We start from the raw sequence: 14692 nt of genomic DNA, 5'->3' as shown, positions 1-14692 counted from the left end.
AATAATGTTTGTGTATGTATATATGTATGTATGCCTAGCTGGTCAATGAGTTAAATCAACCCCCGAGTACAGATAGCTGCCTACTTCAAGTAAACAATGGATATCTGTATATATTTGTGTTATTTTTTTGTCAAGAGATATTGAAAGAGCTGGTTGTCCAAGTCAAAGAAATGCCATCATGTTTTGAGTTTCTGCTCATAGCCAGTAAAAGATTAGCTTGGATGAATTATCTGCACTGAACATTTTAGGAACATTGGTCTTGATCCGTTTAGGTGCAGTGATGGCCAATTTTTGTTGTAATTTTAGAGAGCATTGTTTATATTGGAAAGTATTCCACTGATGTTACATACCTCTTCATAGGGTGACTACAATATGACACCTGACAGACATCTGGGGTAAGTCTTTCTTACATGTATTGACAAGTATATTTTGTAAAGCGCCTAGATCATGCTTGGATAGGGGCTATAAAAATGCTCTTTATTATTATTTATTACTATTCATTGGGACAATCATTGGGCACTGGATCTAAGTGACAGCCTCTGTATTAAGACAATCCATTCATTGTTATGACAACTGAACATCTATTTTGGGACAAACATCTTATTCTAGTGGCTCTTGCCAGACTGATTGAATGTCTGTGTGCTTTCCTTTTACAAAGTCTTGCCCTCCTGTGTGTTAAGTTAATGAAATCCCCAATCCAGAAATATGGTTTGATGTTACAGCATGGAAAACCAGAGGGAAATCATTCATGATTGACAATATTATGGACAATCTGAATTTCAGCAGGACATATCAGATAATTTATATACAATCATAATGACAGGACACTATGCATGGCCTTCTAGTTGTGCCTTATTGTCAAATGATTGTTTTTTTGTAGGGCAGCTTGGATTGACAAATGCAGACCAGATGTACTCATAACTGAATCAACTTATGCCACAACTATCAGAGACTCCAAAAGGTTTGTGTATTTCTGCTGGTGTTACATCTGAAAATCAACTGGCTTCAATAGTCCCTCAGGGTTCCAAATGTTGGGAAAGTTTACATTAAGTTGTCAAGTTCTCTTTAATAGTAGTTCATTGTGTCAAAGCGGAAGAAATTATAGCTATGACAGTGGTTTGGCAAAATGAATCAAAGAGAAGTTGTAAATATAATATAGACTGAGACAAAAAAAGCCATCTAACACTGGAACAGTAAATGTCATGACCGAATAAGATTATCTTTCTGGCAAAACTTTTGTCCGCACTGAGGATTACCATGGTCCTTAAAATAATTACTTGACTGTGGTACATCATACTAAGTGATAAACGGTCAAATTCAATGGTGTTATGATTTTTAAATCATAATTTTCAACCACCATTTAAAAATGGTAGTTAAACATTTCTAGCTACTGCATTAAAACAAAAAAGTAATGACTCAAGGTTTGTCACACTGTAAAATGAGTGAGCCTAAAACTACAATGGAGCCATGTCAAGTGTCCATTTTGATGCTTCACAAAACATTGAATTATAATAAATAATGACAATTGGCAAGGACAGGTATTAATATTTGGATCTTTTAATTTCACACAGATGCAGAGAGCGAGACTTTCTAAAGAAGGTTCACGAGGCTATGGACAAAGGTGGCAAGGTAACAATGAAAGATATTCATTGATAGACTCCCTTATAGTGTGTCAATGTACATAAATAATAAATATTATTAATAGTTTTCTCAGCATGTCGTATTAAATTTCAGTATCTCTTTTTGGGTTTGCACAATGTATTTTGTGTCATTGAACAGGTGTTGATTCCAGTGTTTGCTTTGGGACGAGCTCAGGAACTTTGCATTTTACTGGAAACATATTGGTAAGATAAATATAAGATGATAAGTATGAGTTTCAAGTTAAAGTGAGGAGTCTTTTTTTCTAAACATTGTTCATTGATAGCCAAAATGACCTACAGAAGTGCAAAACCTACAAGTCAGAAGTAAAGATTAACTTGTCAGTGGGTAGACAAATAAAGAAATGGGAGCTGATCACATGCATGCTCTTGCATTTCAGGGACAGAATGAATTTAAAAGCACCGATATATTTCTCAACAGGGCTCACTGAAAAGGTACTTTATAGTGAAGTGGAACTAATGTATGAACTGGTTTTATTTGACCAACTGGGAAGTAATGTTTTTAGTATTAGTGATGGCTTATTAGGTTCTTAATCACAGTGCTGTATTTTTATTAAGGTTGTGAAAAAGGCTGCGTGAAGATTTTCATCTGTAACTATGAAATTGTACAAACTAGAAGCTCAAATAAGTTTGGTTCAAAAATAAGTAAATGTTTGATGTGGCTTGGTACTGTTCTCTAGAGACCGGTTGTTCAAAACCGCGATTAGCGCTAATCGGGGATTAAATTTCTTAACCGACGATTAAAATTTAATCTGCGATTAGATTGCGTTGGTCAAAGCCCGATTAGCGCTAATCAAACTCTAATCGGCGGGTTAAATTTAATACACCTCCGGAGGAGGATTAACTCCCTAATCTGCTGATTAAACTTGAAGAAAAATGTCCGGCCTGTTGTTTCATCTCCCTCGCGTTGGACAAATGTTATCGATATTTAATCATAACATACTCGCTTATAGCGAGTTCGAGCTTCGGGCTCGTGAGAGATTCGGGAGAGCGTCCATTGAAAAAATCACAAACCTTATAGAGGCGGATTTGCGGAGGAAAACGAAGCGTGGCTATGCTCTTGAACCAATAGACCAAAGTGCTGCTAGTACTAAGATTTTGTGCTAGTGGCAACTTTCTTTAAGTTATCAGCGATGCAGTTGAAGTGAACAAGGCCACAGTTTCGCGGGCAGTTTTTTCGCCAAGGAAGCCATTTGAAAACAAAGTTTTCTAACCCCCCGATTAGTTAACCCACGATTAGGCTTAATCAGAGGTTAGTTTAATCGCGGTTTTGAACAATCGGGCCCTGGCTAGGCTGTGAGTGACTCTACTGTACAGTGCTGTACATGAAGTGAGCTGATGGCTTATCAGCCCTTCTGTTTAATAATGTCAACATACATGTAATATTTATCAGCACACTGTATTTGTTATAGGCAAACCATTACTACAAGTTATTTGTGACATGGACTAACCAGAAAATAAAGAACACCTTTGTCCAAAGAAACATGTTTGATTTCAAACATATTAAGGTATGTTGAAACTATGAACTCTTATGCTTGGTTTTTTTTTCAAATATTTCTACTCAATTTCCCATCAACAAGAATTGGCTCTACAGCCAATAAATTAGGCCTCCTCTCCACTGCCACTCTTACAGCCATGTGTAGTTATTTAGGGTTAGATAAATCTGCTGTATTACATAGGCTAAATCGATTTGCAATTTCTCAGTTAAATGAATTTTGGAGGAGTTTCTTTTGCTTGAAGCTTACTTGTTCTCTTTCAGCCATTTGACAGATCATACATTGACAATCCAGGACCAATGGTAAAGATAATGTCAAATAATTATTGCAATGCTCAGTCAATTTATTTTGTTGCTATTGTCTTTGTAACAAGGCACATATCTATTAGATTGGTAAACACTAAGTGTTTTAATTAAAGGTCTGTTAATAATGTACTTCATGTCATTAATCACAACTCAACTATAGTGTATGGCAGTCTTGGAACTTCATCTTTCTGTATGTTATAGATGACGTTCACACCTATGAACAACTCCATCACCTGTAAAGTTGACCCTATTGCTGACAAGCCCATTTGAGAGAAAAATGCTGATTGCAGCAATCCTGGAATGATTTTGTCTTCTACTGATCACTTTGTACTCACATGTACAGTACTGTTAATGCCGGCGAAATACATCCAGGTTTTTTTTTGTGTGTGTGAAAACCCAAAGCTTGAGTGCTGTTGTTAAATGTGAAACGTTTTGTTATAGGTTGTTTTTGCAACACCTGGTATGCTGCATGCGGGATTGTCACTGCAGATCTTCAAGAAATGGGCCTCAGATGAGAAGAACATGGTATAACTCTATTACTCTGCACCTTCACTATAGAAGCACCATGAAACTTATGATTATGGTCATCAACATACTAGATAATATTCAACAATGTAAACTTCCATTTACAAGATGACTTCATTTTAATAACATCTACCATCTTTCTCTCCAATCTAGGGTATATTTAACCGGCTACAATCCATGCGATAAAATCAGTGTAGTCATTTATTCCCTTAGATTTTTTGAAACACAATACATTGCAGGTTGTAATTCCTGGTTATTGTGTCGCTGGAACTGTGGGTCACAAGGTGTTGTCTGGACAGAAGAAAATTGAACTGGACAAGAAAAGTGTTGTAAGTCATGAAATGCTCACCACATCACGGGCTGACATCAGATACATATAACCTTGAAATAATCTGTTGCTTCGGAATACCTCTCAGTCTTCCCCACCATTAATCAATTCCTTTTTTTATGGCGTATTTGTACCTTTTGGGCGGTTTTCAACCTTTTTACACCATTACTTTGAGATGACCTTTAAGTTGCAGGTATTTTTGTATGTCATAAAAAATATGTGGTTATAAATTATGCCATGGTTATCTGTCGTGATGTTTGGAATCTTTTGTTACAGTATTTGTAAAACTGCTTTCAACTTACCTTGACAGTCAGAACTTTGCAACTAAAAAATGCGGAGGGTTTTTCTTCTTGTTTTCAACTTGGTATCCTCTCTTCTATTTGGTTTTCTTTTTATGGCTGAACATTATAAATTGTTTCTGTCAGATTGATGTCAAGCTATCAGTTCAGTACATGTCATTCAGTGCACATGCTGATGCAAAGGGAATCATGCAGCTGATTCGTCAGGTGAGACTGAGCAGTCAATCAATGACTCATTGCAATGGCCGGGATAAAGCTCATTGGCCTGGACTGTGGAGTTTATTTAAACCTGTAGCTCTTGAACATTCAGGCGAACAAGCACTGGTATTAGCAAATCCTTTTTTAAACTATTCAAATGCTTTCTGATTGTAACTTTCCGTTCGTAAATGTTTTGACCTTACGAACATTGTTACGTCAACCAATAGCTACTCATCTCTTGAGCACCTTTAACTTCATTCACCCCTGGAACCATGCGCGTTATTGTTTTCAGTGTTAAGGTAATTGCTTCTGTTGTTTGTTCTGTAACGTTTTCTCAACCAATCCCGTTAAGCCTTCTGGGAGATTCATAGCTATCTACGTCAGCTTGTTACTCTCCAGTACATAACTGGCAAAAATATCACGGGTTCAATCATTTCTTTAAGACAGCTTTACTGTATTTGACAATTACCTTCTCCCAACTGTTGTGCTTTTTGCACAAAAAAATCTCGGCTAGAAAGTTCACTGCTAATATGTACTTCGTCACAAGAAAATACTCAACAAAGGAACAACTCAAGAAACAAAACATCTGCTCATCGGTAAGATAACTGCCATGATAATCGCGCCAAATGGTGCTACTGCTGCCGAAATTGGTTATAAAATACCACCTCTTGCTAACTAAGCGAAAGGTCAATATTGCTCAGTACGGCTTGCTCAAACTAGGTTAGTACGTAGTTTATCATGTGGCATAAAACGACGGTATGGCAAAATGCCGGCCAAGAAAGGACCAATCAGAACGCTCGATAAAACTTCTTAATTAAAATGCTCACTACCTGTTATTTGTTATTTTGTGGGTTTTAGGCTGAGCCTAAGAATGTTGTTTTGGTTCATGGAGAAGCTGGAAAGATGGATTTTTTAAAACAGCAAATTGAGAAAGAATTTGGTAAGCCATGAAGGGGAGAACAGCAAATCCTAGAACATCATTAATAAGTGGATATCTCTTATTTATCTCTGGTATTCATGATGGTTAACCCATTTAATTTCTCTTTCAAGAATGAAAAAAATCATCAACTAATCAAAGGGCTCAACGAGGGGATATTGTCTAGATCTATCATCATATACTCAGAACTGGCACTGAAATAAATTTATGGCAGTTAGTAAAGAGAATCGATATCTCTACTCATGGAATGAAAGGGAAAGAAACTTGTCTTGACAATGGAGAAGCAGTCAAGAATTACTTCAGTAATTAAAGTAAGCCTCTTAACTCTCCTCGTTATACAATGTTTCCTTCAGGGATAAACTGCTACAAACCAGCAAATGGAGAAACAGTGTGTATGACTACCATTCCCACCATTACAGTCGACATGTCTCTAGATTTGCTGAAAAGAAAAGTCACGTCTCTGGAAAGAAAAGGTCAGTTCTGGGTGTTTTGAATGAGCCGGCCACATGGTACAAAATCCGCCATGCTAGATGAAAAGCTCCGCACTGCAGCTGGGACATCCAACCAAAGAAAAGTCGAGAGTCGTTTTGTTTTGGAGGCTGCCATATTTTTTTACTCTCTAGCATGACAGATTTTTTACCCTACGACCGGTTCATACACAAGAACTTTCACCACGGTAGTGTGTTGGTACTGGGATCAGAGGTCTGGGTTCGAGCTTTGTATTGTGTTGTTTAGCAAGGCAGGCCACTCTCACGGTACCTGTATGGGCCCCTGGGAAGGAGTCGCATTCTACCAGGAGGAGAGTCAATGCTACTTGTCGTGTCCTTGGTATTCAAAGTTCAACGTTCATAAAAAAGTATTTTGATCTAGGAGACGAATAACACACAACAGTCTTTCTGTAACAATGAGCTTGCTAAGTTCCGGCATGTCACTCATTATTACAATAAACACAACCTGGATACAAATCCAAAACGTGAACGAGGAGCTAAACTCGGCACTGCCAAGAACAAATCCAGCTAGTGACGGGATGGAGGGCTTGGTTGCGAGATATCCCGCTTACACGATACAAAATAATATTGTTCAGGCAACTGCCTATGTTAACACAGAAGCATTTAGAGGTTAGTACTGGTGACTACCAAATTCACGAATTTGATTGGCTGAAATCGATATTGAAAGCGGTCTAGATTTTCCCATCTAGACCGGTAATGCTTTGCAGAGAAAAAGTTGCAAACTAAAATGCAAAGTCATTGACTATTTTTATCTAACAATATATTTAAGGTCACCCAACTAGTTTAGCTTTTTAGTTATTTTGGGTGTCCCACTACTGTATGTACTGTATTGTTTATTTATTTATAATTATAATCTTGTAAATTCTTTTAGTTGTTTACAGTAGTAGAAATAAACTGTTGTTGTTGTAAGGAAGTGCCAAAAACCTTGATGAGAAAAAAAGTAAAGAGGACAAGCAAACTTTGGTAGAATTAAATTCAACTCATCGCCGTTCGCAAGCAAAATGTCAGTTAGTACAAACCAGTTACATTAAACGAATTAAATTGTTCTTGTTTGCGCCATATAATAAACATCTTATTAACCGAGCTTAGTCGGTCTGTATGGGAGAATTTTGACCTCGGTCGTGTGTACAGACCTCACTGCGTTTGGTCTGTACTCACGACCTCGGTCAAGATTCTCCCGTACAGACCTCCTGCTCGGTTGATAAGAGCTAGTCTCAGTTGAGCCCTTTCTTACTTTGTTAATGTAGTACTAGTTGGTGGATTTTCTTTATTCACTAAGGGAACTTGGAAATCATGTTCATGCTAATAGTGACTTGTGTGCTTGATTGAGTATGAGACGTTAGTTACTGATTACTCTTTATTCAGTAGATCTCACAATTTATCAACACTTTTTTGTGGATTACACCATTTGTGTGTTATTTATTTTACAGATGCGAAAAGAGCAAAGCTTACTCCTCACAATAATCACCTGCCATTACAAGGGGTTTTAGTTCTGAAAGACACGGTGAGTTTGACAGCTTTTTAGTTGGATTTTCCTGTGTTTGTTGTTGCTTGTTGTCCTGTGCGTATTAACACTGTTTCTCGTCTGATAGTCTGTTAGATTAATGGAACCGGCTCAAGTCATGAAAGAATTGGGTCTGACTGAACATAAACTTCGATTTACGTCATCTGTTACTATGGAGACCACAGTACCACATCACGTGTTCGTCGAAAGAATGCAGTGTGAGCTTGAAAGGTATTTCATGTGGTTGTCAAGGTTTGTCATCTTAGGAGACCCAGGAAAAAATAGAAAACGTTGAAACCGACTAGCGGAAACGGCCTCAGTCAAAGTACTCTTGCAACCTTTCATTCAGTTTGCAATGCTAAGCTACCATTACTAATAGGAATTCTTTTAAATCTAAGACTTCTTCCAAACTACTCTGTACAGCAAATGGCGGAAGGTTGTTTATCAGTGGATTCTGTTCTCATCAAGGTTAGTCTAGGGTTTGTTGGTGTAAACTCTCCTGGATTGCTGATGTCTTTTGCTGTTATGCAGACACTGTGCAGAGCTTCACATTCAAACTTTGTTATCACCGTTAGTACCCTTCTGTCACTGCTGGACTCATACCGCCACATAATCTTTGGCTCAATATCATTCTGACTGTTAGCGTTGTTTACTAATAAAAAATTGTCGTTGCAGTTACAAATTGACCACAGTCTCGCTTTAGTAATTTAAATCGCATTTTTTTCTTTGATGTTTGGAGATCAACCGTCCCTTTCCACTGCTCTGCTTTTCTTCATAAGTTTCATTAACGTCTGTACGTTTTTGATTGCTTTTGATTTCGCTGGTATTTTGTTCCAGATATCACCCAGTACTGATGAAGATGGTGGCTCACCCTGTACAGCGCTTGTGTCCTGGACATTGCAGGTGATCATAACAGCACTCACTCACAACTACTGTCATCTTTTTCCAAGTCCCAGTGGACTGCATCGATGTTTTTGTGGTAAACAAGAAAAATGATGAATGAGTTGTCCAGGAAACGTCCGACTGTTATTAAAAAGAGCTTTCAGCCCCACGCACATCTACAAGTTTTCATTTGGCTATAGATATTTCTTTTGACGCCGTTCCTAAATTTGCTCTGAAGTAAGCTCTAATCACTTTGAAAACCCTCCCGCAGCCCATGCGGCCTCTAAATCGTTTCATTCGTTCTTGTGCCTCCGTAACAAGATGAGGTTTGGTACTCAAACGTTCACATGGAAATCAACCTTAAAATTACCCACACAGTTATTTTAATAGAAATCGAAGCACTGTAAGGTTTTTCACCAGGCTTCAAATTGAAAGAGAGACAAAAAGTCAGCTCCAAAAAATCACCTTCTCAGTATTAACATTTCGTTGCGTTATATAATGTCTTGTTCTAAAATACAATAGCTTTTTTCTCTTTCATTTTCAGGAAGAAGAATTAGGAAGTCACGTACTCTCTTTATTACGTGACCGAACAGCCGTGGCTGTGTCTCGGTCCGGAGAGCCAGTAGGTCCGAGCTGATGAAGGAGTTCATCAGTCCGGTTATCCCGAGGAAATGATCATGCTGAAGAAATGAAATGCTGACAGAGTCCACCGTACCTGTCTTGTGTATAGCTGATATCAGACAGTTTACCTGCCCTGCTATCATACGGAAGTTGTTGTTGCCTTAAAAACAGGAGAAGAAAAACAAAGGCCTTGGTAGTAGCGTGAAGGGGTAAACACGGCTCAAGTTAGAGTCGATAAACAAGACAGTTTGTGCCATGGTGCAAATTTATCGAGTAACTGACCTTTGTAGAAACGTGGCACTATTGGGTTTAAGACTGTGGTAAATTTTTAAGTATGAACAATAGCGTACGTTTTGTCATTTGACATACCAGCCTCATATCCTGGAAGGTTTCGAAGTAGCCAAATTCCTGGCAAGGACGAGCAAGGGTACGGGAACACCTTGAAGCTCGGCTGTACCTGACCACCCTCTTACCCACCCGCCACGGTACCAGTCCTGTTTCAGATGTTCAAAATGTTTGTCTCTTTGTGCTGCTCCTAGCATACTTACTGGTGGATAAGGCTCTTTCCCTACCAACATCTTTTGCGCTCGTGAACGTACACAAAATGGCTAATCTTTAATATAGCTTTGTAGACAATTCTTCTGAATCGAATCTCAACTGATCAATACGTACGCCATATGAAATTATGAGCTATGGTCTAACAAGCCTGAAAGCTCTTTCTGTGTTGGTTTTCCACAGAATCCGACTAATAGCAGAAACACAACTGATTGGTGGTAGTATAGCTTAGTTCTTCATTTATTTGTTGTTCAACACTGACGGGAATATTCATGCTCTGTTGATAACTGACCCGGCAAAGGCTGGATTGTAAGAAAATAGGTACGACATATGTACATGAGACCGCCTACTACTGAATCATTTGTCACGAGTTGTGTAATGATGGTACAGTATTATTCTTAGGGACTCCCCTATTTGTAATGTGTCTAGGCGTGGAGGGATCTTGAGTTTCGGTAAACCTATGGATTGCACCAATTCTTCCAGGTATAAAGTTCGTTCCCCCATTGTTATTGAGTGCCGCCATGTTTTGCAGTTCTAGCAAATGTAACCGTGGTTTGTATCAACTTCAAAGAATTCATTAATAGGTTTGGAAATGTGTTAGAAAATTGAAGAACTGTTGTAGACCCAATGTGATCTTCACAAAGGAATTGTCATACATTGTTGCTGTCTTCTGCGTGAAGTAAGAAGTTTGTCTTTTCATATAGCAAAGATATAAGTGACGTCAGCTATTGTTATTAATATGCCAACCAGAGAACTATTGGCTGGTGAAACAAAGAATTCTTTTGTTTACCGTTTTGAACATTTAAATAACAAAAACAATGTTTGTAAACAAATATCTTCCCTATTACGACATGATCTTCCCCAGATCACTTTCTTCTGTATTTCCAAAATTAATTAAGACCAATTTTCTTTGCTGTTTTGTGTGCTCGCGTCTCTTTTCCATGGTTGACGTTAGTAAAACATTTGTCGAATTTGCCGGCGATTATATACATGTAACCCAGTGGTGTCTCATAAATATTCAAAACTGATGAACACAAAGAAATCGAATGATTGTTTTGAGGGTTTGTCAAATTGACGGCAGAAAGACAGCGACTAATAAATAGGATTTAAAAAATGACTTGAAAATAAGAAATGTTGACTTTTAACTACTTTCGTCTTCTCACAAGAAAGATGATTGACAAAGATATTATGATCCGGCTGAGCCTTAATGACTCGGTTGTCGTTTCTTCATACAATTAACGATTGCCTGGATGATTTCCCCTGCCGTTAAGACAATAAGTATGTTTTCATTTCCTCTGCTGTTGACATTATTTCGCTGGTGATAATTAAATGAAAAATTAACAAACTGACTAGGTCTAAATTTCCTTTTAAGCCCTTTTCGTTTTCCAGAGATCATTAAGACAACAGCTAGTGTCCATAGCTTTGGTTGTAGATTACTTGGATAAGCCACGAAAATGAACTTCACTTGGCCTTTTAATAGTTCTGCTAAAAACTCAGGTGGAGGTTTTCTTGAAATCGACAGAAATTATGGAGGTGTGAATTACAGGATCGCCGTCTGCATAATTCAAGTTATCATCTGTTTCACTGGGCTGCTCGGAAACTCTGCGATTCTGATAACAATATGGAAGACGTCTTCTTTGCATTTATCGGCGAATGTGTTGCTGGTATGTCTTGCTGTATCAGACCTGGCTGTAAGTTTGGTTAGTCAGCCCCTGTCCATTGCAAACGTGCTAAGCCAAAAAGCTATACTGAAATTACTTGTTGGCATTCTGGTGCCCTTCTTAAACACAGCGTCTTTCATGACTGTTACTGCAATTGGTGTGGATCGCTTTCTTGTTCTTCAATTACATTTGAGATATAAAGCACAAGTGACAGTGTTCCGCGCCGCCTGGGCTGTCGTTTTTATATGGTTATTTTCAGGTATTTCTGGAACCACGAATCTCTGGATTTCAGCGGGCCTATGCGAGACCCTCTCGTCGGCTACAATCGTCAGCCTGCTTGTTGGAAACTTTGTTGTTTATTTAAAAATATACCTGATTGTGCGCCGTCACCACAAACAGATTCAGCAACAACGACAGGCGATTAATCCAAATACTTTGAACGTAAAAAGATTCCAGAAAACTGCTTTAAACACTTTTCTTGTGTTTATTTTACTCGTTTGCTGTTACATGCCCCATACCGCTGTCCTTAAAATGGCTGCTGCAGGTATGAGCATTACTCCAAGAATTTATAGCATGACAATCACATTCATTTGCCTGAATTCTTCTTTGAACCCTGTATTATACTGTTGGCGAGATCGGGAGATCCGATCAGTCATAAAGCAAGTGTTTTGCCATTGATACCCCACTGTTTCCGTCCAAGGAAAATAATTAATGTACCAGAGCAAGAGATTTATGATCCTCATATTCTCTTGACCAGAGAGACTGTCAAGATGGTTCGTCAGTATTTTAATTTCGCTTGCCGAGTGTTCGAAGTTAAAATTTGTTTTTAATAACGAATTTGCAGGACACATATCAAACAACTCCTAAATCAGCAACAGTTTGTATACTTAGAGGTAGTAAATTAGACATTCAATTCAATTCAATAGACCATTTCACAGTTGTCTACTCGGTGAGATGGCCTTTGAATGGCAGCGAGGCTGGAGTTGACCTTGTTTTGATACAGACCTCACTGCTTTTGTTGTGTAAATCAAGTTGTTCTAATGCTAACTAGGTTCATTTACGTGACAAAAGCAGAAACGTCATCAAAGCAAAGTCAACTCCAGTCTCGCTGCCATTCAAAGGTCAGGTCACCGAACAGGTAACTGTGAAATGGTCCATTGTAAATTACAAGCATCAATAATACTAGAAAGATTGCGGCACAATGAAATATGAATAATATATAGATTTAGCGGAGCCTAAAAGCGGAGCTCTTGGGCCGGGTTGTTCAAAGCCCGATCAGGCTAAACCCAAGATGAGCGAGAATTTTGATTTGAGTTTTGTAAATTTGTGGTGAGGTATTCTGTTCATATTGTTTGGCCTTCTGTTTTGATTTTGAATAATCTCAAACTACACCAGAAGCCCATGACTCAAAAGCAGTGAAACACGTTTGTATAGAAGAAAAATTGTACTTCAATTAACTTTTAATCCTGGGTTAGGCCATCCCCTTTTTTTTCTCTGTTTAGCGTCGTCCGACCGACCCAGATTTTCGCGTTTTCCAAAAAAAAAAAAGTTACACAGAAGGCAATGAAGGCAATGACACATTACTTCAAACAATCCTCACTTTAATCTGAAACATAAGCAATTTTTTGCCTAACAGACTTTTAGATTTTCCCTGTTCTCGTTTGATTTTAACAACAACGTCAACTTTTTCCTTCCTCCATTGCCGCCATGCTGACTTTGTAACCACACCTTATTGTTTCCAGGCTCCACGGACATTATGCTGAGGTACCGGGCCTCCCAGCTCCAGACTCCTTTTCCAATTGTATTTTTGGTTTTTTTCCCTTTTCCGACCGACCGACCCAAAATCAAAAAAACGCATTTGACAATAAACGAAAAAAAAGGGGGGGATGGCCTTAGCGTTATCCGGCTTCCGAACAACCCAGTCATGAATGCAACAAATTACCTGGCATTAGCCTGCGTTCCAATCGGAAACCAACAAGAAACAAGAAGATCTGTTAGATCTTATAACCGCGCTTTTAAAATTTAACTGTTTTCTTAGTACTACAGTCGCAACGCAGTCCATATTCCAAAGCAATCTTTGATGATTCATTGATTACTGTAGACATCACATCACTTGATCAACACACACTCTATTATTGCACCATCAGTCGTAGCCGTTGTGACATCTCCGATGACGCAATAGTCTTAATCTGGAACTTTCTTCGGGATATGTATGGGCATGAAGATACGAACACTATTACAAACCGCTTTCTTTCTTTGAAGTCACAATTAAATTTAATTGTTTTTTTCCCTTGAGTTAAGGGTTAGCAAAGAAGTCACACAAGTCACATAATTCAAGAATTGCGTTATCTACGGCTATCTTTAGTACGGTGGTTATTTCCCTATCAATGACGTAATCTTTGCACGTTCTGACACGTTCTTTGCTTGGCTTGCAAATATTTAATTTTCCTTCCGATCTATGAACTTGCTGCGATGAAACAGTCAAAGGATTTACTTCATTTGCCTAAAACCACAAGAAATACTCGCAAAATTACAAATAAATTAATGACCGTCGCTTCTGCCGAAATAAACTTGCAAAGTAAACACGATCTTATTTGTCACGTAGCGAAAGTGAAAGCTGCAACATCAGCGCATTCCATGGCTGACGTAATACCTTTTTTCACCGTATTTATTATTCCCTTTAAATCCAACGCTTTGATAAAACGAAAAGAAAATATATTTTACCCACAAAAAAGAAAACAATATCCGTAAAATTGTCCGTGTATTTATGTTTTAACAGCTTCTGGCGGAAAAACATCACACGTTCCGTGACTCAAAGTTTGGCCGAGCGGAGGTCTGCGTCTGGTCACCGACAAAAAAAAAATAATAAACCACGGGTAAACCTAGAACCGCGCTCGGCCCATGGCCGCGCGGTTAAAAAAACCACAAGACCTAGATGAGCTCTAAACCTGAGCCCGCAATACGGTCACGTGATACTGGTCAGCGGATACCTTGTTTTGACAGGTGTCAATTAACATAACATGGATGTCCAATATCAAAGATATACGCTGTAAACCAAGACTGCATGACTTGGTATCAGCTGGAGTGAGCTGGAGTATGGCCGCAATGTTGCGCGTCGTCGTCGTTGGGCGCACGCGCCCGCGATCCATGCCGCTAGCCATGTTGACCATGAGAAAAGAGTTGCATGGGTTTCTGTGTCCATTGTAACTGGATA

General features: G+C 38.6%; 2 protein-coding genes across 3 annotated transcripts in view; both read left to right on the top strand.

The window, feature by feature from the left end:
- Window positions 1-11166, top strand: part of LOC110061481 (integrator complex subunit 11-like) — a 23313-nt gene extending 12147 nt beyond the window's left edge. For both annotated transcript variants that reach the window (XM_089282430.1, XM_089282431.1), the window contains exons 8-24: window positions 361-395; window positions 881-961; window positions 1572-1629; window positions 1780-1844; window positions 2039-2093; window positions 3071-3166; window positions 3418-3456; window positions 3901-3984; window positions 4224-4313; window positions 4738-4818; window positions 5668-5749; window positions 6100-6219; window positions 7686-7759; window positions 7848-7990; window positions 8158-8227; window positions 8597-8662; window positions 9186-11166. In XM_089282430.1, coding sequence (XP_089138556.1) covers window positions 361-395; window positions 881-961; window positions 1572-1629; window positions 1780-1844; window positions 2039-2093; window positions 3071-3166; window positions 3418-3456; window positions 3901-3984; window positions 4224-4313; window positions 4738-4818; window positions 5668-5749; window positions 6100-6219; window positions 7686-7759; window positions 7848-7990; window positions 8158-8227; window positions 8597-8662; window positions 9186-9278 — 1332 coding nt within the window. In that variant the 3' untranslated portion in view covers window positions 9279-11166. The remainder of the gene's footprint in view (window positions 1-360; window positions 396-880; window positions 962-1571; window positions 1630-1779; window positions 1845-2038; window positions 2094-3070; window positions 3167-3417; window positions 3457-3900; window positions 3985-4223; window positions 4314-4737; window positions 4819-5667; window positions 5750-6099; window positions 6220-7685; window positions 7760-7847; window positions 7991-8157; window positions 8228-8596; window positions 8663-9185) is intronic.
- An 87-nt stretch (window positions 11167-11253) lies between these two features.
- LOC149116680 (QRFP-like peptide receptor) lies at window positions 11254-13466 on the top strand. The gene has a single exon (XM_089282433.1). It carries the CDS (start codon window positions 11272-11274, stop codon window positions 12154-12156), a length of 885 nt encoding a protein of 294 aa, XP_089138559.1. The 5' UTR covers window positions 11254-11271; the 3' UTR covers window positions 12157-13466.
- Window positions 13467-14692: the final 1226 nt, after the last annotated feature.

The sequence above is a fragment of the Orbicella faveolata genome, unplaced genomic scaffold (assembly GCF_042242905.1).
Source record: "Orbicella faveolata isolate gen_17 unplaced genomic scaffold, um_ofav_v1 contig_12, whole genome shotgun sequence".
NCBI lineage: Eukaryota > Metazoa > Cnidaria > Anthozoa > Scleractinia > Merulinidae > Orbicella > Orbicella faveolata.
Note: the sequence above shows the minus strand (reverse complement) of the source record. Positions and strands in the feature narration are given on the sequence as shown.

What these genes read in the sequence shown, in the direction of transcription:
- LOC149116680 (XM_089282433.1), top strand. Translation starts at nt 11,272, where the DNA reads ATGAACTTCACTTGGCCTTTTAATAGTTCTGCTAAAAACTCAGGTGGA.